At 39.1% G+C, this 23,861-nt stretch overlaps 1 protein-coding gene across 2 annotated transcripts; it reads left to right on the top strand.

Annotated features, from left to right (window-relative positions):
- Positions 1-230: 230 nt before the first annotated feature.
- Positions 231-23,861, top strand: LOC110286968 (fibrous sheath-interacting protein 2-like). 2 transcript variants are annotated; one of them, XM_021153655.1, is made up of 21 exons: positions 231-418; positions 812-937; positions 1,542-1,703; positions 2,167-2,256; positions 2,553-2,692; positions 3,585-3,726; positions 4,355-4,465; positions 4,920-5,037; positions 13,177-13,245; positions 13,969-14,034; positions 14,837-14,908; positions 15,542-15,613; positions 16,448-16,522; positions 17,275-17,346; positions 18,101-18,172; positions 19,042-19,113; positions 19,799-19,870; positions 20,589-20,660; positions 20,886-20,986; positions 22,503-22,548; positions 23,693-23,861. In XM_021153655.1, exons 1-21 carry the CDS (start codon positions 323-325, stop codon positions 23,809-23,811), a joined length of 1,965 nt encoding a protein of 654 aa, XP_021009314.1. In that variant the 5' UTR covers positions 231-322; the 3' UTR covers positions 23,812-23,861. The 2 variants fall into 2 exon arrangements, with proteins under 2 accessions (XP_021009314.1, XP_021009316.1); XM_021153657.1 differs by having other exon boundaries at positions 242-418; positions 19,802-19,870; positions 23,693-23,825.

Genomic DNA, 23,861 nt, shown 5'->3' with positions numbered 1-23,861 from the left:
AGAAGCCAACAACTGTCGATGTGGCATCTGTTAGAGCTACTTCTGTTTGAGCCACATCCATTATGGAAACTTCTATTGGGGCGACCTCTACTGGTGTGACGTGTCTTAGGGGCGACACCCATTGGGCGTGGCCTTCAGGGCACCTACTGAGGACGCCAGCAAAGGAGCATTGTGATGTGTGCGTCCTTGAGGTCCTGTTGCCCAGGTGTCCAGGGCCTTGGCTCAGTCTTGTTCTGGACACTGGAGGAGACGGTCGCAGAAAGAGGGACCGGAGGGCAGTCCGCTACCCCAGTCCCCAGCCCCTGGGGGCTGCTGGGTAGCCATGGACTTGTACCTAAGCAACTGTATAAAGGCTGCTGAAACTGCTGCCTCCAAAGCAGCTTCTCGCGACATAAACAACAAAGATACCTGTAGTAACGTGAGTGGTAACCTATCCACAGTGTCCACTTGTTTATCGCCCGTCTTTCTTGCCCAGGGCAGCAGGTGGAATGATGGGGATAGAGCCTGGGCTGGGGGACAGAAACAGGGCAGTTTGGGTTTGTTTGGGGGTTTTTTGGTTTTTTATTTTTTGTTTTTAACTAAGGTCACCTTCTGACTAGGGAAAGGAGTGATTCAAGGTGCCACTGGCTGATACTCTTGGGCAGGACCCAAAAGTAGGGTAGTGGCTTACGAACTGGTGAGGCAAGGAGTTTCTTCCACCCAAGTGCCTAACAACCTGGGCTGTGCTATCTGGTTGGAGTGAGGCAACTGATGTAAGCTAAATGAGCACTTCCTAGTAGAAAAGACAAAAATTTCTACCTTCTTTCCACAGAAAAAACAGAAACCTACCATTCCAAAGATTGGACCAGCTAATCTGTTAGATTTGCCTCTCGGGGCCAAACTACCTGTTATCCCAGGAAGTAATAGTATATTCTACACAACAAATATAAGTGAAAAGGTAAACTATGTTCTAATGGTGTTTAAGTGGATTGCTTTACCCTTTTTTAGCTGTTGGATTTGAAACATCTTGATATGATTACAATTCGTGTATCACCTTCATTTTCATACAAATAGAATTAAATGAGCTACAATGTTTTAGCCTTAAACCCACTTTAATAATAGAAAGCCCCAGAAAGAGCTGCAATCACTCTCTCCAGACTTTTCTCTAACCACAGCATCAAGGTGACAAATTGAGGACATTCTGAACTACTCATGTACAATATGATGATTTCCTCTTCTGTGCCTTGATCCTTCTGGCCTATCATGTACGCTCCTCTTGCTCCTGACAGTCTACCCTGAACTCTGTATACAGGAATTGGACTAAGGTTGAGGTTATGTAGGTAGATCAGAGTTAATACTAACGCAAGGATTAGACCTGGAGGATAAGAGGGAAATTGAAAGGCAATGGATTTAGCCAGACCAGCCCATCACATTCTCTCACTTTGGTTTCTGCTTACATTTTTTCAATGAACATTATAATTTCAATAAACTGATGTTTTAAAATGTGATCTCATGAATTTTGCAATTGCATTCATTAATTTCAAATCTGTTTCTTTTGGCAGCTTTTCCGGCCTTCTTTTGGCTTTAACCTTAGTGACCCATATTGTAAACTGATGGAAACCACCTACAAAAGTCTTCATGATCCACACCTAAAATCATACTTCAAACGAAAAGACATTCTCAAGAAACTAAAAAAAGAAGGATACATCACAGGCAATAATAAAGTGCGTTGAGGCCTACTTCTGACCAGCAAAAAAAAATCTAAGCACTTTCTAAGTGCTCTGATACTGGGCCAACTTCTAGTTGACCACTCGTAGATACCACAGAAGAAAGCCAAGAAAATGCTTAGTATTCGGTGGCTGTTTTTCTTGTAAAAACATTCTAGTTGACATTTTTGAATGATAGGAAAGATAATTACCAAACCATTTTTGGTATGCAGACACACTGATACATTTGTTTTTCATACTTCTAAGAAATTTTGACTTGGAACTGTATTAGTGAAATGATATTTAGAAGGTTTTTGGAGGTTCAGTTGCCTAAAGATAGTGATTTAAAAAATGTTACAAAATGCATATCATTATACTTGATCCTAAACCTGTTAGTAAAATGAATGATCTTATACTCTTCACTAAATGTGTTATAGTTTTTACAATTCTACAATAATGTTTATCATATTTGGATTTGTAGGTTGTATGTTCATTAAAAGAACTCAACAAATACAGACAATATCTGACCACTTTAAAAATCGATTTTGAACGGAATTATGTAAGAGAACAAGTAAGTTAAACATTTCCATTTGTTTTATTTGGGACCCATAAAAATTTTTCTGAAAAGGTAGACCCTTTGCACAATATTTCCATAAAATATTCTTGGAATACAGTTTCTATAAAGAATTTATAAAAGGCATCCCATTTGACTTGTGGGAAAAGGACATGCAAGGCCTAAAAATAGATTAGCAGAATTAGCAGCTTTTAAAACTCAAAACATTTATGTAAGTTTACATTTTATAAAATATGTCAAAGGATACATTTATTGTGGCAAATATATAACATCCAATAAACATTTTCTTGCAGAAAATAATCGAAAATCAAGTAAACAAACTAAATGAAGAGAGACGAGCCCATGACAATGCTGCCGCCGCTGAGTTTCAGTGGTGGTTGCTACAAGAAGGGAAAAAAGCTAGCCCTCAACACGAACGCTTGATTAAACTCAGGTAGAGTCATAGTTCATGAATATTTCATGGGTACTTTGTAAAGACCCAAAACCACAAAAACATGAGAAATAATTGAAAATAGATTCATAAAAGTATTAGATACACTTAAGTCCCCCAGCGTTTTCAACATGGAAAACAGAAAGGGTACATCATTGCAGGCTAACAAGTTGGCTCAGTAATGTATACTCTTCCAGTGGACTAGGGTCTGATTTCCAGCACCCATATAGTGGTTCACAACCATCTATAACTCCAGTTCTAAAGGATCTGATGTCCTCTTCTGGCCTCCATGGGCACTGCATGCATGCAATGTGCAGATGTACATGCAGGCAAAACACCCATACACATAATTAAAAAAAAACATTATAAAGGGTACATTAAGAGTTTCAGGGATTAAGAACATTAATAACAATGCTATGAAGGTAAGTTCCTGCCTGAGAAATTAGAGCCAGCAGCAGCCCAAAAGGTAAGTCAGACTGTTCTAGAAATCCAAAGTACAAATCGCCAATCCTGAGAGCCAAGCCTGAGGTACCAAAGGAAGAGGGAGTATTGTTAACATGTTTTAAACATAAGTTTAAATTACTTTAAAGCCACAAGGAGCACATTACAGCAACTTTATTTAAGACTAATGCAACTATTATTCCATTCCTCTACCAACTGTGCATCCTCCTTCAGCTACTTAATCACACATTACCATTTAGAGATCAAACCTCAGCCTTAGAAGGGAAAGAGAAATGAGACGTATCTTAACTGAAAGCCAGTTCATTATCTGGCTCCTATAATCATATGGATTTATCTCACACTATACCAGAATGCATGTTGCTCTACCACAGTTGTAGGTAGGTATCCTAAAAGAAACATCCATTTTACGTTCCTTTATTTCACTTTTATTTAGACATTTAAATATGATTAATAATGAACTGGAAAAACTTGAAAACTCTGTGGGAAAACAAAGTACACTAGAAATGAATGAAGAAGACAGACAACATTGGGATGATGTTAGAAGAAAACTAAACCTACACCAAGAAGTTGAAGCGGTGAGGGTCAAAAAACTGTGAATGGGAAACTTGTATGGTTGTTTTATTTGTAAACAGTTGGTTCACTATATTGTGTGTAGTTCTTTTTCAATTTAAAGAGAAAGCCCAGGGCAGTCAGATGGATTCATAGGTAAAAGCACTTCCTATCCAAGCCTGTTGACTTGAGTTCAAGCTCCAGAACATATGGGAAATTAGGTGAGAGCTCACACTATAGAGTTGTCCTTTGAGCTCCACATGAGCTCTGACATGGCTATTTGTATAGTTTCTCTGTCAGAATACCTTTATAACCATCAAGTTACATGTGATATCCTCTCTGACTTCAAAAAAAAAAAAACACTCCCTTTTGCCAATATCTTTTGAGATTCATCTTTAGAGTCATGTTGTGCTGGATTAATGCTTTTAATAACAAAGCAATGTCACTCCTTTTCCATGCCATTGCATCCACCAAGACATTCCCAATGGGTGTCAGATAAGCACATCCAAACCCCAATGCAAGATTTGCTTTATTATTGGCCCAAATGTTGTTAAGCCATTGATTTGATCTAATTGGTGTATTGATTGAAGAAAGAGAAAATAGTTTTAAAATGAAATAAACATATGATGATCACTGTAATGGCATGTCCCTTAGGATTGGCAATTCAAGGAGATGTCACTTCTGTCAAAGATCGGAGACGAAGTTAAGAGAGAAACAAAAGTCGAAGAATATCATCGGAAAATCCGAGAAGAAATTAACCGAAAGGTAGTCAGCTTTTGCTGGACTTGGGCTATTTTAAGAACGGCTCTTGGCACATTTTTATATTTTGAAATATGGATTTTCAGAAGATAGTTATCAATGAAGAGACCCATTCTAGCCTAAGTCTGTAATTCAAAAAGTTCCCAGAAAGTTAAGTTAGATTGAGTTATGAAAAAAAAAATGCTTTCTCTAAGGAGTAAAGGGATTGCCTAGCATGCACAAAACCCTAGCTTTAATTTCCAGCTGGCAAGAAAACATGCACATGCATACACACAATTTCATGTTACGCTTTAAAAACTTACCTCTTACTACATTTCTTCAAATTCATTGTGAATTTAGATATCTCCAGACAGTAACAAAGGTGTGCTTCACATTTGAAATCATCTGTGTTGTGTTTTTACTGACAAGTTTCTATTTAAATTCGAAACATACTTAACATGTTTTTTTTAATATTTGATAGAAACAAGTAATGCTACAGAAAAGAATTGCCTACCATTTGCAAAAGCTTCAAGAGAAGGAAAGTAAAGAAGGAAAGCGGGAAGGAAGTACTTCTGAAAGCAAAAGACCAAGTGAAACAGGTGAGAAAGAGAGAAAAGACAAAGGAGACAGGTGGAGGCTGAACAACCACATAGTAAACACCTTATGCTTACATGCTTATAAAAAAGCTCCATGCAAAATTAAGTACTAGGAGCCCACAATTCCTCTGTCAGGCACTATGGGAGGCAACATATATAAAGTTTAACAAACAGACAGTAGGAAGAGATAGTATGCACACACAGGTAAGAAATGCAGAAGAAGATGAGAGAAGTAAGTTAAGACAGTTAAAGAAAACATTAAAAAGTGAAATAAAACAAACCAGTAAGAGAAAAGAACTCACAGAAATTAAAGAAAGGGATAGTGTACAAAGATCCGAGGAGAGGATTACAATGTACAATAAAAACAAGGACAAAAAACTTGAAAAGGAGGAAACACCTAGTAGATAAAGGTGATGAAAAAGAAATAATGAAGACCAGGACTGAGAGAAGAAAATCAGTAGAATCCAGCCTTAATAGACTTAATCGTGGGGTGGGGAGGAATGAAGAACATAAGAGCTAGGCAGAAGTAGAGAAAGAGGAAGAGTAGACAAGCAAGGGAGAGCTAGTGAAAAAAGAGTGAAAATTTGTAGTATGGAAGAAATTCCAACACACTCAGGGAAAGTGTGCAGGGTTTATCCAAGACACTTCAACCCTACAAAGCTAAAGAGGTGGAGCAGTAAAAAAAATAAAAGTAAGTTTAAAAAGGTAAGGAGGGGAAAGAGGGGTCTGTAACTGGCAAAGGGGAAGAGGCTGGGAGGAAGGGAGGTGGTGATCCAGAAAGGAAGTAAGGACAGGACAGCATGCTTGCTGAGGCTTTAGCTACATTGCAAAAGATGCTGTCTGAAAGAGGAAGAAAGAGAAAATGAGGGAGGGAAGGAGGAGGGAGAGAAGCAGGAGGGGTGAAAGGGAGGTAAAAGGGAAAGGGGGAGAGAAAAAGCAAGGGAGAGAAAAAAGGGAAGAGGAAGGAAGAGGAGGAAAAGAGACAAGAGTGAAAAGGGGGAAGAAGCAAGGAAGGAAGAGGAGGAAGGATTAAAAAGAAGGAAAAGGAGAGAGGAATGGAAAGGAAATGGATAACAAGAAGAGAGGAAAGAAGAAGGAGTAAAGATAGGTAGAGGGAAGGGTAAAGATGGGAGAAGGATGGAAAAGGTAGGAGGGAGAGGGAAAATAGGAGGAAAGAGGAGATGCGGAGAGAGATGGGAGGAGGGAGGGTAAACATGGGAGGAGGAAAGGGTGAATATAGGAGGAGGGAGGGGAAAACATGGGAGGAGGGAGAGTACACGTGGGAGGAAAGAGGGTAAACATAGGAGAAGGAAGAGGAAAATGGGATGCAGGAGGGGTAAACATGGGATGAGGGAGGAGGGAGAGGTGGGAGGAGGGAAGAAGAAATGGGAGAGAGAAAGGGAAGTAAAAGGAGAGAAATGGGGAATAAAAAGGAGGAAAGTGGAGGAAAGGGAGAGGAAAGGGAAGAGGGAGAAAGTGCAGAAGCAAGGAAAACTATCAAGGATGGGAAAGGGAAAAAAAGCCAAAAAGAAATGAAAAGTCTAAGACAAGGACAAAATAACAAGAATAAGAAAGAAAGAAGATAAGTTGTTTTTTTTTTTTTTAAGTCAGTGTGAACAAGAAAAAAGAAAAGGGAATTGTGTGGGAGATAAGTTTGAAAAGAAGAAGCCAGTAAGAAATCCAAACCTTATTGGGGGAAGGGGTATCAATTTTTAAAAAGACTAAAACATATGTTGACAAATCAAAAAGAAATCAGAAAACAGCAGAGCAGGAAAAGAGAAGAGTTTAAGAGGAGGAACTAATAACGTGCTAACTCATAAAAGGAAATGGAAAGAGAAAGGAGTAATGAAGGAGATGAAGTCTAGAGAGGTGAAAGAAAAGCAAAAGAAAGTTTGAAAACCAAAATGAACCAAGTAAAAAAGAAGTAAAAGTAGAAAACAAAACTTAAAAGGGAATAGAGCAGTAGAGACACAGTAAGGAACTGGTACAATATGGGTAGGAGATATTTTGAAAGGCCACTTAAAGAGTTGAAAGAAAATAGAGATGATCCTTGGTAGATAGGTAGGTTCCTGCGTATTTTCAGAGTAAAACAGGAAAAGCTAACAAGAAGTAGAAAGAGAAAGAATACATATAGAAAGAAAACTCGCAGGAGAACAGGGAACTCAAGCACATTGGGGGATTCAAGGTGTAAAAAGTATAAAATACACCGTATCCGGTAGAGGAAGCAATTCAGCAGACTGAATTCTAAAATGAAGCCAGTAAATTAAGACAACGGAAAGTGGATGAGGGGAAGCAGAGACTTAAAAAAAACAGGAGCCTGAGGAAGCAGAGAGATGTTTCTGTGATTATGACCATTTGTTGTTCTTGCAAAGGACCAACGTAGGTCCCAACACTCAGGTGACACAGAGGCCTGTAGCTCTCCAGTTCAGTGATCCACGCCCCTCTTCTGCAGGCACCAGAATACATAAGGTGCACACATATACACTCAGATACACACACACACACATAATGAAAATAACAGGAGCTTGTAAACAGAGGAAGACAAAGGAGCACAATGGAGGAAGAATGGCAGGAAAGGTAGTAAAAGTGTAGGAAGAAGGGGAAGAAGGAAATGATGAAGATAAGTGAGAGAAAGCAATCAGGAAAGGCGAGGAAAGAAAAGGCAAGAGAAGGAAAGGGTAAAAAGTATAAAAATGACGAGCAGGAAAATGGACAGTTTTTAAAATTTGGAAATATGGTAGTGAAAAAACAACTGAAAAGGAGTAAGTAAAGTGAAATAGATTTGTAGCAGCAAGAGAGATCTAAATTTTAATCAACATATAAACACAGTAAAAGATAACAGGCAAGTAGAGATAGAATCCACCTTAAAAGGATGAAGCCAGGGAATGGAGAGACAGCTTGGCGGTTAAGAGAACTATCTTCTCTTGCAGAAGACCTAGGTTTAATTCCCAGGGCATACACGGCAGATCAGCACTGTAATTGCAGATCCAGGGGATACAAAGCCTTTTTCTGACCTCAGGGTACCAGCTCATTTGGTTCACAGACTATTCATGCAAAACACCCATGGACATAAAAAATGATAAAATATGTTAAAAGAGGTGGAAAGAAAAATCTAGTGTGTGGAGCCAGTAGAAAGACGGTGTGAGAAAAATAAAAGGCAGGAAAGAGCTTGGTAAAGGTGTGACAATTTGTAAGAAAGGAAAGGAATTGGAGATCAAGGGAAAGGAAATAAGGAAAGTGAACAAGAGTAAAAAGAAGGAAGCAGGAAAGATAGGGAAAGGGAGGGAGGGGAAGGAAGGGAGAAAAACTTCAAAAAGAAACAGACCAGCAAGATAGGCACATATCTGTAATCCTAGCACCTAAAAGTCTTAGACAAGATAATTATGAATTGAGGACTGCAAAGTTAGAGTCTGTCTCATAAAAACAAAAGATGAACCCAGCAAGGAAGACTAAGCACCACTGTTGATGAAAAGCAAAGGTTTAAGGGTAGACACTAAAATACAGAACAAGGAATGACTGATTGGAATAGATAAGACTGTTTAAAGGAGAAAATAGGACATTTAAAGGGGAATTTGCATAGAAGTAGTAAAAGAAGAGGACAACAGAAGCCAGGAAAGAAAATAAGGAAAGGGGATTTCAAAGAACTAGACAGCAGTTCCAACTGTGTTCTTGGGGCATCTGCCACTAGAGAGCTAGAGTGGAAACAGGCAGAGTCAGTGGAGCTTGGCAAATACAAAATTCAGGAAGAGATGTCAGAGGAGAGGTGAGGAGGATCCGGTCAAAGGGACTTATTGACTTTTGCTGAAGACCAGGGAAATAAGATAACCCCTGAGGACTGGACAAGAACAAGGGACCAGGCTAGGCATTGAGAGTAGTCAAATGTAGGCTTGAGGAAAGTGGTGGCTGAACTGATGCAGCAAGACTTTTGTCCAAACTGGGCTTTCTGTGGAAGTTCAGCAAGCAGAAGATTTAGGAACCAATGGCGAGAGAACTAAGGAAAGTAGAAGAATCAGTAGAAGAAGATAAAATAAAGAATGATTGCTACAGATATATGTGGGAAGATGGGAAGATGTGAGGACAGACTTTAAAGGCAGAAGTCAGGCCCAAGGACTAACTCAGGTGCTCCTTTCTATCACCAGACTGTAGGAGCAAAAGGAGGACTGTAGTGATGTAGGAAAATCCAAAACAAATATGAACCAGGTCACAAAAAGAGAGAAGAAAAGAAAATAGAAGCTAGGGACAGAGGAAAGGAGAAAGGCAAAGTGTAGGGGAGGCATATAACTAACGTCAGGAGAGGATGTAGAAAAGAAAAGCATCCTATAAACAGGCAAAAGTGAACTGAGAATTAGAGACACAGAAATGGAGAAGAGAAGGGAGGGACTTGGGGAGGTTAGATAGGAAGAATTTTTAAAGGGGCACATCCACAGTTGGAAATTAAGAGGAGAAGGCTACTTTTTAAAAAGCCTATAAAACCTAAAGAAGATTGACAGTTCTGAAGGTAAGTGGTTACTTTGGCAGACATGCGGGTAAATAGAACTTGAAGATGAAAAAGCAGTAGAAGAAAATACTGGTGTGGGAAAGGGGGGGAGGAAAGAAAGGGTAGAGGAGAGGAATTGGTTCAGTGATATTTGTAGGAAGGAAGTATAGATATGCTTTTAGTCTCTCGTCAACTGTGTTAAAGCTCTGACTCATCAAGTGATTTAAGCCAAACACAGATGGGTGAGAGGATGGGGCTCCTTGCTTCTTGTTAGTACCTATTTACTAAGAAGTAAGGTTTAGCCTTTTCCTCTCTTATTGTCCTTTTTAAAACAGAGAAGCCAGGAGTAAACATAGGATAAAAAAATACAGAAAAAAGTAAAATAAAAACATTTTCAAATATGAGCAATATAGAAATTTAAAAAGCTTGAATAAAGAAAGATAAAAAGAAGGAAAGTGTATAAGGGAGGAATTGTTAAAGAGTTGGAGGGAATGTAAGACTGAGATGTACGGACTGGTAATATAAGTGAAATTATATTGTAGGGGACAAATTTTAAAAGTAGGGGTCAAGAAAAAGAGCAAAACCCCAGAAAATTGATCATTGATGGTAGATGGATGGATAGAGAGACAGATAGATGATGGATGGATGGATGGATGGATGGATGGATGGATGGATGGATAGAGATATATGGATGGATAGATAGATAGATAGATAGATAGATAGATAGATAGATAGATAGATAGATAGATAGATAAGCAGGAAGGTAAGCAAGTAGGTAAAAGGTGGGAAGAAAGAAAAGGAAAAACAAAAATTAGTATAGTAAAATAGTATATAAAACTCGATAGTTTTTAATAGTTTATAAAATAGTTTAATAGTATATAATGCTATAATGTATATTATATACATTAACATATAATAGTTTATAAACTAGTTTAATAGCATATAAAACTATTTGAATGAGACAAAGGGAAGCATTTTCGAGGCTAAACCTAATGAAAGCTGGACAGGATAATGCAAGCTAAAGGATTACAGGCAGCAAGCTGGAATGCATAGCGTTACAAGTTGCTGGGGTCACAGGATCCTGTCCTCTAGACAATAAAGAATGAGTCCCTTAGACTCGAGTGCTCCAACAAGTATCATTTATTAGAAAAGAGAACTCCTAATGCATGAAGAGTTTCAAGACGGGACACCATTAATTGCCAAGGACTGTGCATTTTTAAATGGTTACAGAACAAAGAGGAAGATAGGAAAACTTTAGGTATGGAGTTAAAGGTGACTTGTCTTGTGGTGCATAAGATGATAGGTTTCTTTCTTTCATGAGCCCAGAGGTCCATAATTAACTCAAACAATAATTGAAAGGTCATAAGACTTCACATGGGATTAGTGTCAGGAAATTCCATTGAGGTAGTTGGATCAGGGTCTTACTTCCTAGGGCTAAGTGACTAACTGCCTAACTGCCTCTTGCTTCAAGCCTCCCTAACTGCCTAACTGCCTCTTGCTTCAATCCTCCCTAACTGCCTCTTGCTTCAATCCTCCCTAACTGCCTAACTGCCTCTTGCTTCAATCCTCCCTAACTGCCTAACTGCCTCTTGTTTCAATCCACGCTAATAACAGTTGTCCCTAACTGCCTGCCTAACTGTCTTTTGCTTCAGTACCCCCTCAGAACAGGTGGCCCTAACTGCCCTTGGTATTGGGGAAAGAGAATTAGGATAAAGGCAGTTACAACTATTTCAGGCTGCGAAAGGGTATTGAAGACTAACAGCTCTCAGGGGTCCCATTTAGAGGTTTTTCTAATGAGCTATGGTAAAAGGTAGAAGACCTATTTCAGATTATGAAAACCATCTTGGGTCTAACGGATCTCAATCACAACACAAACTAGACGCAGAAGTGCAAAAGGCTAAGGCTCTCCAAGTTTAAAGGATCACATAAGCCATTGAGTTAAGGCTTTACAGTTGAGCTTTAATGGCCTGCATGGTGGACTCTAAGTAAACTGTCAAACTTGATGGAGATAGTTAATATTTCATTGGAGTTCGTGTAGTAAAAACTAGTAGACATAAACTCTAGGGACATACCAAGATGTGGATGGTTCCAAGGAAGGGCTTGGAGAATTGGAGGGTTGGTCACATTTAGAACGTTATTTTATTGAAGAGATTCGTAATCACAATCTGAGGTGGAGAGTCGGGGTAGGACTAGCTAAAAACGAGGAAACAATTGAAAGGTATAATGAAGAAAGAGGAATTAAAAATGGAGGAAGAGAAGGAGAAATGAAGTGAAATAGAGGGTATGAGGTGTGACTGGAGGAATCAAAAGACAATCAGGAGAAAAGAAGCTATGTTGAAATGGGGAAGAGATAGGAGGAAGAGGGCAAACAGGGTTACAAGGGGAAATAGAAGAGGCAGAGCGAACAAAAGATTAGATGAGACAGGGAAGACCATTTCCCCCTATTTTCATTAATTATTTGGTAATTTCATACAATGTCCCCTGATCACACTCACTTTCCACCTGTTATATTTAAGTGAGTGGCTACTGGGAGTTTGATCATGCTACACTGAGTATATGAGCAACAGAAATTGGACTTAGAAACGGCACTTTTACAAAGGAGTCATTAAAAAGTTCCTAATACAATTCAGTGACCAAGTGTGGCCTTCTGCCTCAGATGCTAGACTACATTAGTGACATTGTTCCCTCTGTTCAGACCTGATGATGACTACTTCTAGCAGAAAGATTTCACATATACATCATATGTGATAGTCACCTCAAATGCTCTCAAGACAAAATAGTGTACCTGCAATCATTTCTCTTGGGGCTGGGGCAGGAGGATTTAGTTGAAGTCCTGTCTGGGCAACACAGGACAAGACCAGAATAGGCAACTCTTCTAAGTTTCAAAGCTTCTGTTACAAACCTTAAGACAGCTCGTGCCATTGCTACTGAGCTGGAGGCTTGCCAAGGAAGCCTGGAGCCAAAAATTGACTTTAAGTATGATGACTAGAAAATAGAAAATTGTAGGCATACTCAATTTTGTTATGGTATCTGTTGTTTATAAGGCAAATCAATCTTCTCCTTAGCCATAACATGGTATATTACATACAGTGCTTATACAACAATATCACATAATCTATTGATCATTGTATTCAAATCCCTAATTACTCAGTTATATTGCTCCATCTACATTCACTTTGTGTAGCTGACAATTCTCAAGAGCGGGTCACAACACTGACTTTCTAACAGGCTCTGCTAGTGAATGTGTCTCTATACTTTGCCTTACCAGTGAGATCCTGAACAGACCTTAACCCATGCCTCTGCTTCTCCCACCCCTTGCTCAGCATCTCTACATCCTCCTCTTTCTGCTTAGTGAACTATCCATCCAGATTGCTGGCCTCGAATTGTTCTGAAACCTATGTTCCCAAGAACAAGGCCATGTACTTTCTTAACCTCGTCCTCCTTTTGGTCCTGAGCCTTTGAAGCCTACAGTAATAATATATCATGCCACTAGAAACATATATCTTATTGGCCACATAAATTTCTACAGCACCAGAGTTTTCTATATTGTTGTTATCGTGGATCATTCAGGAACATACCACTGAGTAGTCGTTACCATTTTAATATTTGACATTTTATCACTTTGTCATCTCCATTGATTAAAAATAAATATCTTTTTTTTTAAGCTTCCTCAATTCAAAAGCAACCAAGTTTCGCAGAGCCGAAAACGTCTCAAGAACATCAGGAACGAAAAAGTAACTGAAATGTTATGATTGGAAATTAGTAATTTTTAGGAATTCTGGCTTTGGTAATGATCACTTCTGCTTATAATGCAAAAAAAAAGCTCTGTCCTTTCCCATCAAATGGTGTCTTGTGGGTACCAATCATGAACAACTATCGCTGTCTTCACTCCTCTAGTCTAGACTCCCTAATTACTCAGGCATGTCCTCGCCATACTCCCAGAGCAAGATAACACCGCTTTTCTTTATTTGAACTGAGAAATCTCCAAACCTAATTCAGCACTCTCTCTCATGACTCCCACTACTAGACTCATCTCTGTATTGTTTATTCCAATGAGAAGCTAAAGCAACCCTTCAGCATGTGCCTCTGCAGATGGCAGCCCTCTGCCTGTGATCCCCTTCTTTCACCTGGAGAGCTGTCCTTCCAGATTTCTCAACAGAGGCTTTCCTCGTGCATCTGAAGGCTATGTCCCTGTGACTTAGTGCCAGGACCACTACCAGTGTGCTTTCTCACTCCCCACCTTCCCTTGTTCTATGAGTCTCTGATATAACACAGGAACATACACCATTGACAGCAGACATTTTTAATTCACCACATTTATGTACTAGCACAGCATTCCTCACTATTGTTCCCCTGGTTCTTTGGGAAGGCACAATTAAGTAGTAGTTATTTCAATACTTGTCATTAACTATTTTGTCTTTACCACTGCTAAAAATAAATGTCTTTTTTTTTTATAGCATCTATATCAAGTATGAGGACTAGCGTCTCCGAGAGACTGATGCAAGAATCGAGGGAATCAAAATGTAACTACTGGGTTGTAATTGGAATTTAGTAATAATTTATGATACTTGGTAGGGATCCTTCTTAGCATACAGATAAACCCACGGATCACACCTATCAAATGATGCCTAGCAATAGCATTTTCCAGTGGTGCTACCATCTCTACTGCCCTCTAGATTAGACTCTGGAACTAGTACTCAATGTGTATGGCTTTATCAGCATTCCCATGAGCAGGGAGACCCATTCTTTGCAACTGACAACTCTCCAAGCCCAATTTAGATCCTCATAGACACGGTTCCTTAACTTTTCCCCTGTGGTTTTCCTTACTAAGAGATCCCGAGGCAGATCTTCAGCTGTGTCTCTATTGGGCCACCTCTTGCTCTGCAGCTCTGCCTCACAAGAAGTTTACCTCCAAGTCTATTGCTCTGTCTCAAAAACCAACAATGCAGATGATTGAGTGGAGGTTCTGCTACTACTTAACTTAGTACTACTCAAGTCTATAAACTCATGAGGCTAGCAAAAAATCAAGAGTCCTGCCAGTACGCGTTCCCAATCCTGCCTTTCCTTTGACTTTGGACTCTTGAGACCTCTAGGAATATGTATTGTCACTTGCAGTAGAAATACTTTATTCACTACACACATTTCTATATGAATAGAATGTCACCCACTTTTGTTCCCCTTGTCCTTTTAGAAATAAATGCACAACTGGGTAGTAGTCAATGATTCTTTTAATATTTGTGATTTTTCTAATTTTGTCATCTCCATTGTTAAAAACAACTATCTTTTTTTTTTTTTTTTTTTTTTTTTTTTTTTTTTTTTTTACAGCCACCTCACAAATGACAAGGACCAGTTTTGATGAGGACCAATCATCACTTTACAAACTTCTGGAAACACGATGTAAGTAAAATTTTATAATGCAGAAATTCTCCATCCCTTTCCACTAAATGTTACCTTGGGGTTAATGCTTAGGAACTGTGTCATCTTCTCTACTGCCCCCTGAAGAAATGCCTTAACTACTCAGTGATATTCTCTCCACACTGCTAGAGCAGGATACACCACTTTTTACAACTGACAGCTCTCCAAACCCAATTCAGAATCCCAACTTTCTCTTGACTCCCACTACTAGACTCATCTCTGTATTATTTATTCCAATGAGAAGCTAAAGCAGCTCTTCAGCATGTGCCTCTGCAGATGGCAGCCCTCTGCCTGTGATCCCTTTCTTTCACCTGGAGAGCTGTCCTTCCAGATTTCTCAACAGAGGCTTTTCTCGTGCATCTGAAGGCTGTGTCCCTGTAAACTTAGTGCCAGGACCACTACCAGTGTGCTTTCTCACTCCCCACCTTCCCTTGTCTCTGATACAACACAGGAACATATACAGCAGACACATTTCATTTCTCATTTACATATCTGCAGCATAGAATGTTCCCCTGGCTCTTTTGGGAAGTCCCAATTTAACATTTGCCATCATTTTAACATTTGTCATGTTATCTGTTATTTTTCTCCTGTTAATAAACACCTCCTCCCTTTAAGTTTCTCCAATAGATAGAAGGAGATCAAGTTTGGCTGAGGATCAAGCATTTCAAGAAGTTTTGGAACCGAAACGTAATTGAAATTTTATCATTAGAAATCAGTAATTTGTGGGAACTCTAGATTGGGTAATGTAATGAACTCTTCTGATTAAAAAGTAGAAAATCCTCTATACTCATGCAAAATGGGATATTTGGGGTAATACTCTCGCCATCTTGTGTCTCCCTGAGTTAAACCCCCTAATTACTAATTTGGTGCTAACCCCACTGTGTTCTAGAGTGAAAATAGAGTGACTCATCTTGTGGGTGACAACTCTGCAAAGCCCCATTTATAACCTTGACGTTGCCAATAGTCCTTGCTATTGAACTGCCTCTGTCCTTCTCTATTGCCAATGTGATTCTGAGGTAGATCTTCAATCTGTGCCTCTGCTGCAGCCACACCTTGCTCAGCAGCTCTGCCTTTCAAGGAGGTTTTACCTCAAACTCAGATACATCAAGCCTGTGGCCAAGGAGAGCTACAAATGCTGCCCAATACAAAATTATAAACTTACTTAAACAGTAAAGATATTTTTGGCATTATTGTTTGTAACACAATTCCACATTTCTCGAGTATGAATATTGCAGATGACAGCAATGTGACATGATATCCGAAGGTTGGGCACACCTGCCTAGAAAGTTATCCTTTCATGTTTCTTGTGAAACTTGTGACCTTCACAACTTGTTAAATCATTTCCCATGCAATAGAAATGGGTTAAATACAACATGTGTTTGTACAATGGGAGTGTCCCTCACTCTTACTACCTTTGTCTTTTCAGAAAATCTTAACTGAGTTGTAGCCATGATTGTAATACTGGAATTTTACTCTGGTACTTGCACAATTAAAAATAAATGTCTGTTCTTTCTTTTAAAGACTATCACCATTCCAGTGGGAAGAAAACAAGTTTTGCTGAAGAGACAGTGTTTCATGAACATAATGAACAAAAATGTAATTGAAATGTTATTCTGGAAAGTTAGGGATTAGTGGGAATATAAAGTTTGGGAATCTCTTCTGTTAAATGAAAAGGGAAAACAATCCTCTGTCATCCTCTGTCAGATGATGTAGTTTTGATAGTACTCATGAACAATGTTACTATCTCCATGGCCTTCTGGGTTAGACTCCAAATTCCTCATTCAGTGTTAGTCTTTCCACCCTCTCAAAGCAGGGAAGTCCCCCTTTTGTAATTCCAAGCCCATTTTGAAGCCCCAACTCTCCTGCATTCCCTGCTTCTTAACGCATCTCTACTTTGCTATTATCAATGAGATGCCGGAGATATACCTACAGCCTGTCTCTGCTGCTGCCATTTCTTGATCACCAGTTCTGCCTCCTATGTTGGTTTTGCCTCTAAATGCTTTATTGTGCCTTGAGAACTCTCCTTTCATGTTCTTGAATGGAGACTGCTGTTTCTGAAACCCATGGCTCTAGGAACCTTAGAGGACCAAGCCTTCTGCTAGGGTACTTTCTGTCTTTCCTTGACTTTGAGGGTTTGAGATCTACTGTATCAGTAGTTTCCAATGCTGCACAAACGATATTCATCATGTAGACTTTCTGTATCAGGACAGTGTTACCCAACTCCTGTTCTCCTAGTCTTTGGGGAAACCTCAGCTGTAAAGTAGTCAATTGTCATGTTAATATAATGAATGTCATTGTATCAATTTGTCAATTCCTTTGTTAAAAATAGATGTCTTTTTTTTTTAAAGATGATCCACCAAACACAAGAAGAAGGAGTTTTGCTAACGACAAATTCATGGAAGACCTTCTAGAAGCAAAATGTAATTGCATTTTCCTGCTTAGAAATTAGTAATTTATGGGACTAGGTACTTTATGGTTTGGTATTTATCTCTACTGCATACAATGCAGATAATCTGTTATCATCTATAATCCATTATCATCTATCTACTGGTATATTTGGGGAGATGGATACTAACTCTGCATACTTTCTCTGTCACCCTCTCAGTTCCACTCCCCGTTCACTCAACTGCTGTTGCTCTTTACACTTTTTCACAGTAGGGTAAACTACATTTCCTGAACACAACTCTACAATTCAGTTAGAACAATGATCACCTGCCTTCACTGTATAGTCCATATAACTGAGCATGTCTCTATACATTTCCACCACCAAAGAGAACTAAGGCAGTCCTTTAGCCTCTGATCTTGTTACCCTATGTTCAGATGCTCTGCCTGGCAGAGAGTTGACTTCTAACTTATTTTTCTCTACCTAGTGAACTCAGCTGCTATGCTGCTGACAGAGGAGGGCCTGGGACTCTGGAAACAGAATATTGTCTTTGACCCTTAACCGGTGTCCTTTGTCAGTCCTGCTCTTCCTTGGCTTTATGCTTTTGAGACCTACACTAACATGTCACAACATCCCTCAAGGCAGAAATACCTTGACACACATTTTTTACCATGCATGTTCCCCGAGGCCTTTAGGCAAAACACAATGGAGTAGTACTAAAACTTGGCTTTGTAACATTGGATGTTTTACCATTTCCACTTTTGAAATTGATGTCTTTTTTTCCCTTTAAGATCTTTATCAAAATACTAAGAGAACAAGTTTCAGTGACCAGAAACCAATGGAAGACAATCTTCACTCAATATGTAATTGAAATATTATTATAATTTCATTAATTCATGGTTGGCAATGCTTTTGTCTATGGAATGACATATCCCATAATAGTACTTGTGAAAAGTGCCATCACTCTTGTGGTCCATTGTATTAGCTTCCCCCAATTAATCAATTGGTGCCTCTCTCTCCACACTGCTAGAGAATGTAGCTCAGTGTTTTTACAGGCAACAATTCCCCAAGCCCAGTTCAAAGCACAGCTCCCATTACTGTGGACTTAGCTTTGCTCATTTCTGTCTCCAACAAGATCTAGGGTCAGATCTTCTGTGTCTGACCTTGCTGCCACCCCTTTCTCAGCACCTAGACCTTTCAGGGATGGTTTATCCTGAATCTTTGTTCCATTTGGAAAACTATCTTACCATATTGCTGAACAAAGGTTCTACTAGATCTCTGAAGCCTGGGGCCCTACAAGTCGAGAAGGATCAAGGCACCAGCCAGTCATTTTTCTTTCTTTTTTTTTAAATCCCTTTTGTTTTGAGATAGGGTTTTTCTGTGTATCACTGGCTGTCCTACAACTCAGTTTGTAGACCAGGCTGGCCTCGAACTCACAGAGATCTGCCTGCCTCTGCCACCTGAGTGCTGGGACTAAAGGTGTGCGCTACCTCTGCCCAGCACCTGTGTGACTTCTTAGCCCTGCCCCTCTTTTAACTGCAGTGGCATATTCATCACTGGAGGCAGATGTTTATTTACCACCTATATTTCTTCAACAAGATAGTGTTCCTCAGTCTTGCTCCTCTAGAGATTTTAGAAAAGCCCAACTTGGTAGCAGTCAGTGGCACTTTTATTAGCTCCTGTTTTCTCCTGTTGACAATTTGACTATTAACTCACTTGTCTTTTCTTTTAGTGACTTCACCCAGTACAAGGAGAACAAGTGCTTCAGACCAGAGAATGTTTTATGAACCTATCCAAATAAAATGTAATTGAAATTTTGGTTATTATAAAATAGTAATGAGTGGGCATACTGGATTAGGTAATGGACTTTTCTGCTAATAATGCAAAGAAAGGCCTCTAGCTTCGTTCATCAAATGATGGCGTTGAAGCAATGTTTACCCATGATTACGCCCTCTCGGTTATCCTATAGATTGGAAGTCTGATTACTTAATTGGTACGCCTCATCTCATAGTCTCATGAGCAGGGAGGGCTACTTTTCCCAGTCAGCATCTCTCCAAGCCCCGTGTCTGCTGGTGCCTCTACTGCTGCCACCCCTTACCCTTTGGCTCTGTTTCCCAGGGAGGTTTTCCATCTGTCTATTTTTGGTTCCCCTAGAAAATTCTCCTCACACATTGCTGACAAGGTGGTCTACTGATGCTTCTGAAGCAATATGAACCAAGCAATAACCAAGAGCTCTGCTTATGGGCTTTATTAATCCCATCTCTTTAGCTTTGTGCTTTTGAGACCTAGAGTGACAAAGTCATGTCACTGGTAATAGAAATATTTTATGAACCACATATATTCCAACAGCAATAGTTTTGCCTACTCTTTTTCCCTGTTTTTTTTTTTTTGAAAAGTCCAACATTAGCAGTCTGTCATTCTTTAATATTTGTTATTTTGTCCTTTTCACTGCACAAATTAACTGTCCTTTTGGATTTTTTTGGTTCAAGCAGCTCCACCAACTATAAAGAAAACAAGTTTCGCTGAGGAAAAATCATTTCAACAGCTTATGGAAGCAATAAGTAATTGAATTTTTATTATTACAATTTAAAATATATGGGAATACTGGATTTAGAAAAGACCTCTTCTGCTTATAATATGAAAAAGAAATCCTCTAATTTAAGTGCATGATTTAATTTGGGTAATGCTTTTGAATAGCATCCAAGTTCCTATTGCCCCCTGGATAAGATGCTCTCTCCATACGCCCCCCGCTTCAGACTAGACCACTCTTTACAGTTCACAAGTCTTTTAACATATCTTTGTACCTTTCTATTCCTAAGAATATCCAGAGGCAGTTTTTCAGTCTATGCCTCTGGAGCTGCCATCTATGATGCTGCCACCCACCAAGTTGTTCCATGGCTGTGACTATAGGAAAGAGGGGTAGCCTTTGTTCCATTTGCATAACTGTCCTTCCTTAGTGCTGAATGAAGAATATATTGAGGTCATTGAAGCCTCTGGCCCTAAGAACCTGAGAAGCAAGGGCCTTGCCAATGTGCTTTCTGGGTCCCATGCTTCCTTTAACTTTGATCTTGGAGATATACAGTAACAAGCATTCCACTGGCAGCAGAAATACCTTATATACACATATTTCTGCAGCTGTGGACTAATTAGTCTCTACTCTTGTTCCCCTGGTCTTATTCTCAAAAGCCTGGTAGCAATCACTTGCCAATTTTTATTACTTGCTATTTTATCTTTTTCTATGACCATTATTAAAACTCAATGTTTCTTTTTTTTTTTAAGCGCCTCCACAGTATGCAAAGAAAACGAGCATCTCAGACCAGAGATCATCTCAAGACTCTCTAGAAACCAGACGTAATTGAAATTTTATGGTTTAATATTTGTGGGAATACTGGGTAGAGCAAAGCATAAGGAAAATTTTGTTGTGATGGAAACACTTATTGGTTCTAGTGATTGTTTCATGAGTTTAATATATCAAAACTAAAGAAAGTATACATTTTCATTATATGCAGTTTATTCTATTTCATTGATAATTAATAAACTTCCAAAATCATATGATTTTCTTTTGGTTTACCTTAGGATCAAGCCATCATTCTCAAAATAACATGAAGGTTTTTGTTAAGACATCAACGACTTTACCACCTCAACAGAGGGGTATACAAAATACATCAAATCACAAGGTAGAAACTTGTATCACATATGTTCTGCATTGATGGTGAATTTATCTAGTTTTTGTTTGTATGGGATAGCCTCTTCCTTAATTTGATATTGTGTAGTCAGAAATGATGGAGTTCTAGGTGGGTCTTTACCATCTCTATGACAAAGTATGCTGAGTCAGCTTTATGCTTAGCATACTATAACTTTAGCAGAAAAGAGTGTAAGCATTGTATGATGGTGGTGATCATGAGAGTGATGCTAATGACAAAGGCAATAGTTCACATTTATTGAGAGTCTACTGTGGGCCAAGTCCTGGGGTTAAGCAAGAATGAAAAAGAAATGTAGGTCAGCTAAGATATGGAGATGTGAGATAGTGACCATCTAAGTATAAAGCACACTTAAACAAAACTTCTCACACATTCCAAAAGATTTCATTTGTATAAACATCAGTGGGAGTACAGAAGATCTAGAGACCAGTCCTGCCTTGAGAGCTCTAAACAGGCTTTACTAAAGGAATGTTTAGATGATTTAAACCTTGTGATATAAATAGGGTTTTTCCACTTTGATAGATGTGAGGATATGTTGAGGTGATATTGAAGATGGAGTGAAAGTATGGGAGCATGAGGCAAAGAAATGAAGGAGATGACCCTGTAAAGATAGATTGAAGCCAGAAACTTGTTGAAGTGTGGACATTGACGTTTCTTAGTTGCAGTGTGAAGGGAAGAAAGAATTATTTGGATTCTAAAATGAAAATCTAGCTGCCATTGTGGAAAAGATAATGGAGGAAAAGAAAACAGAGAGAAAGCTAGTTCCAAGTCTCCTGGGACAGCTGTGATAAAAATGTAGAGTACAGGGATTGGGAAGTTAGTTGGGTAGCAGAGTGCTTGCCTAGCATGTAAAAGGAGCTGGGTTCAGTGTAAGACTAAAAAATGAAACCAGGACCCAAGCTAAGGCAGTGGCCATGAGATTGAACTAGAGGCCACATATTCAACTGATCACAGGATTATATTCAGGACTTGGCCACTAAATAGCTGTGTGACTCCTTAGGTAGATGAGGAAGGTAGTGACAGTTTTATGTGTAGGTTCTGAAGTGCTTGCCCTCCCTTCATATGAGAAATCATGATATTGGGTTGTATTTGTTCTAGAAGCTGCACTCCTTCGGGTCAGAACTGTCTATTTTAGTTCCAAGAAGTGTGCTAAATTGGATTGGATTAGCCTCCTCTGAAACAAAAAGAAACAACTCTTAATGGTTTTTGGCATTGAGTACTGCCCATGTATCTAGTCAAAATAATAGAGAAGAGAAGCTAATTTGAAAAGATGGGGTAGTCACATAATTTTAAATTTTGAACATTGTTATATTTTGGTACCTGTGTGAGACACCCAGAACAACCCTGGTATTATTTATTAGCATTGAGAAGCAGGCTAGGGAAAGAGGTGGGGATTGATGTGGGTACTGTGTTGGGTTGCTGTAGGGTGGGTTAAAAATCCCTTTTTGAAGCTTAATTACTAATGTTGTCTCTTGACTGTTGTATTATCCAGTATGATAAAGTATCCGCAAGGACATCACATCATTCACATGACAGAGGTAAGAAAAGGAACAATGGTCATAATGGTTTTATTTTTCAGTTAAATAACTAGTTTTGTATTTCTTCATGATTATAAAGTTCCTGCTTCTTTTGCTACAAAAGTTTAAATTATAGTGGTATTCATGTCATTCTTCTATTTTGGAGCAGTGGCTAGATGAATAGGCCCTTTTGGAATTTGGAACATAACGAACTTAGGGTCTTTGCTATATCTGTCTATACAGATAGGCCAAGTTCTTCTAAAATTACACTGTGGTTTAGGAGTTTTGATGAAGAAAAGTCTCCCAAGAAGGTGTCCACCCTCCACTGCTTTACTTTTCTCATAACATAGCGAAGCCCATCTTCTATCTCCTGAGGGCTGGACTCGAGATTAGGTACACCTCTTGCTAGCTTCTACAAAGCTTTCCTAAGTATATTACACACACACACACACACACACACACACATGCCCACGCACTCGAACACACACACCTATGAAGAACACTAAGACATCAACACCTGGATGGTTGCCAAGTCTCTAATATCTACTGTGCACAAAATCAAATGTTTCACATTCCACTGAACCAAAGTCCTGTTTATTCATTCCTCCTATTCTTGCCACGATATAAAGCTTAACTCATTTTTTTACTCTATTGCTTATATTTCACACCCTATATTTTTTGTATTCTGATCTTAAACTCTCACAACCCTAGTTCCTTTCTCTGTGTGTTATTCTGCTATGCACTCTTGCAATAATCAGCCCCTAGTCTCCACTTCATATGAGCTGATCCTACTGTCACTGAGAATATAATCTTTCTGAAAGGCAGCTTTCAACATAGGATTCTTCCACTGGAAAGTCCTCAGTCATTCATTCCCCTGAGTGAAGGGTGAAAGAGCTCCTCCTCCTGGTGGGCTACAAGGACAGTGAGGGTAGTTGAGGCTTCCAAATAAAATTAGGATTAGACATTAGGGAGCCTTGGGGCAATGGCAGCCATTGGAATGTAATAAGAATTTTAAGAGCCATGAAATTGTCCTATCTGTGGAGGGTCTGTTTTGTCTTCTATAAATAATACCCCTTTGTATCAGGCAGTGTAGACATTCTGTATTCCCAGCAAAGGAGACTGTTTGCTAGTTTTATATTTAAAGGTAACTCTTCTTCATCCCAAGCTTCTGATCCGTCTCACTGTCTGCAATCAACTGCACTTTCCAGACAATCGTGCCATGATATTCCAACGCATGAAGTAGATCCTTCTTTTCGAAGAAACACGCATAAACGGAGCAAGTGATTTGTGAAATTATGGTCACGGTTAAAAATTTCATTCATTAAATGACAATT

The sequence above is a fragment of the Mus caroli genome, chromosome X (assembly GCF_900094665.2).
Source record: "Mus caroli chromosome X, CAROLI_EIJ_v1.1, whole genome shotgun sequence".
Taxonomy (NCBI): Eukaryota; Metazoa; Chordata; class Mammalia; order Rodentia; family Muridae; genus Mus; species Mus caroli.
The sequence above is the reverse complement of the archived record's forward strand: the minus strand, read 5'-3'. Positions and strand labels throughout refer to the sequence as shown.

What these genes read in the sequence shown, in the direction of transcription:
- LOC110286968 (XM_021153655.1), top strand. Translation starts at nt 323, where the DNA reads ATGGACTTGTACCTAAGCAACTGTATAAAGGCTGCTGAAACTGCTGCC. An exon ending in AGAACATCAGGAACGAAAAA is followed by an intron (nt 13,246 to 13,968) that starts GTAACTGAAATG and finishes TTTTTTTTATAG; the next exon opens with CATCTATATCAAGTATGAGG. An exon ending in AGAAGTTTTGGAACCGAAAC is followed by an intron (nt 15,614 to 16,447) that starts GTAATTGAAATT and finishes TTTCTTTTAAAG; the next exon opens with ACTATCACCATTCCAGTGGG.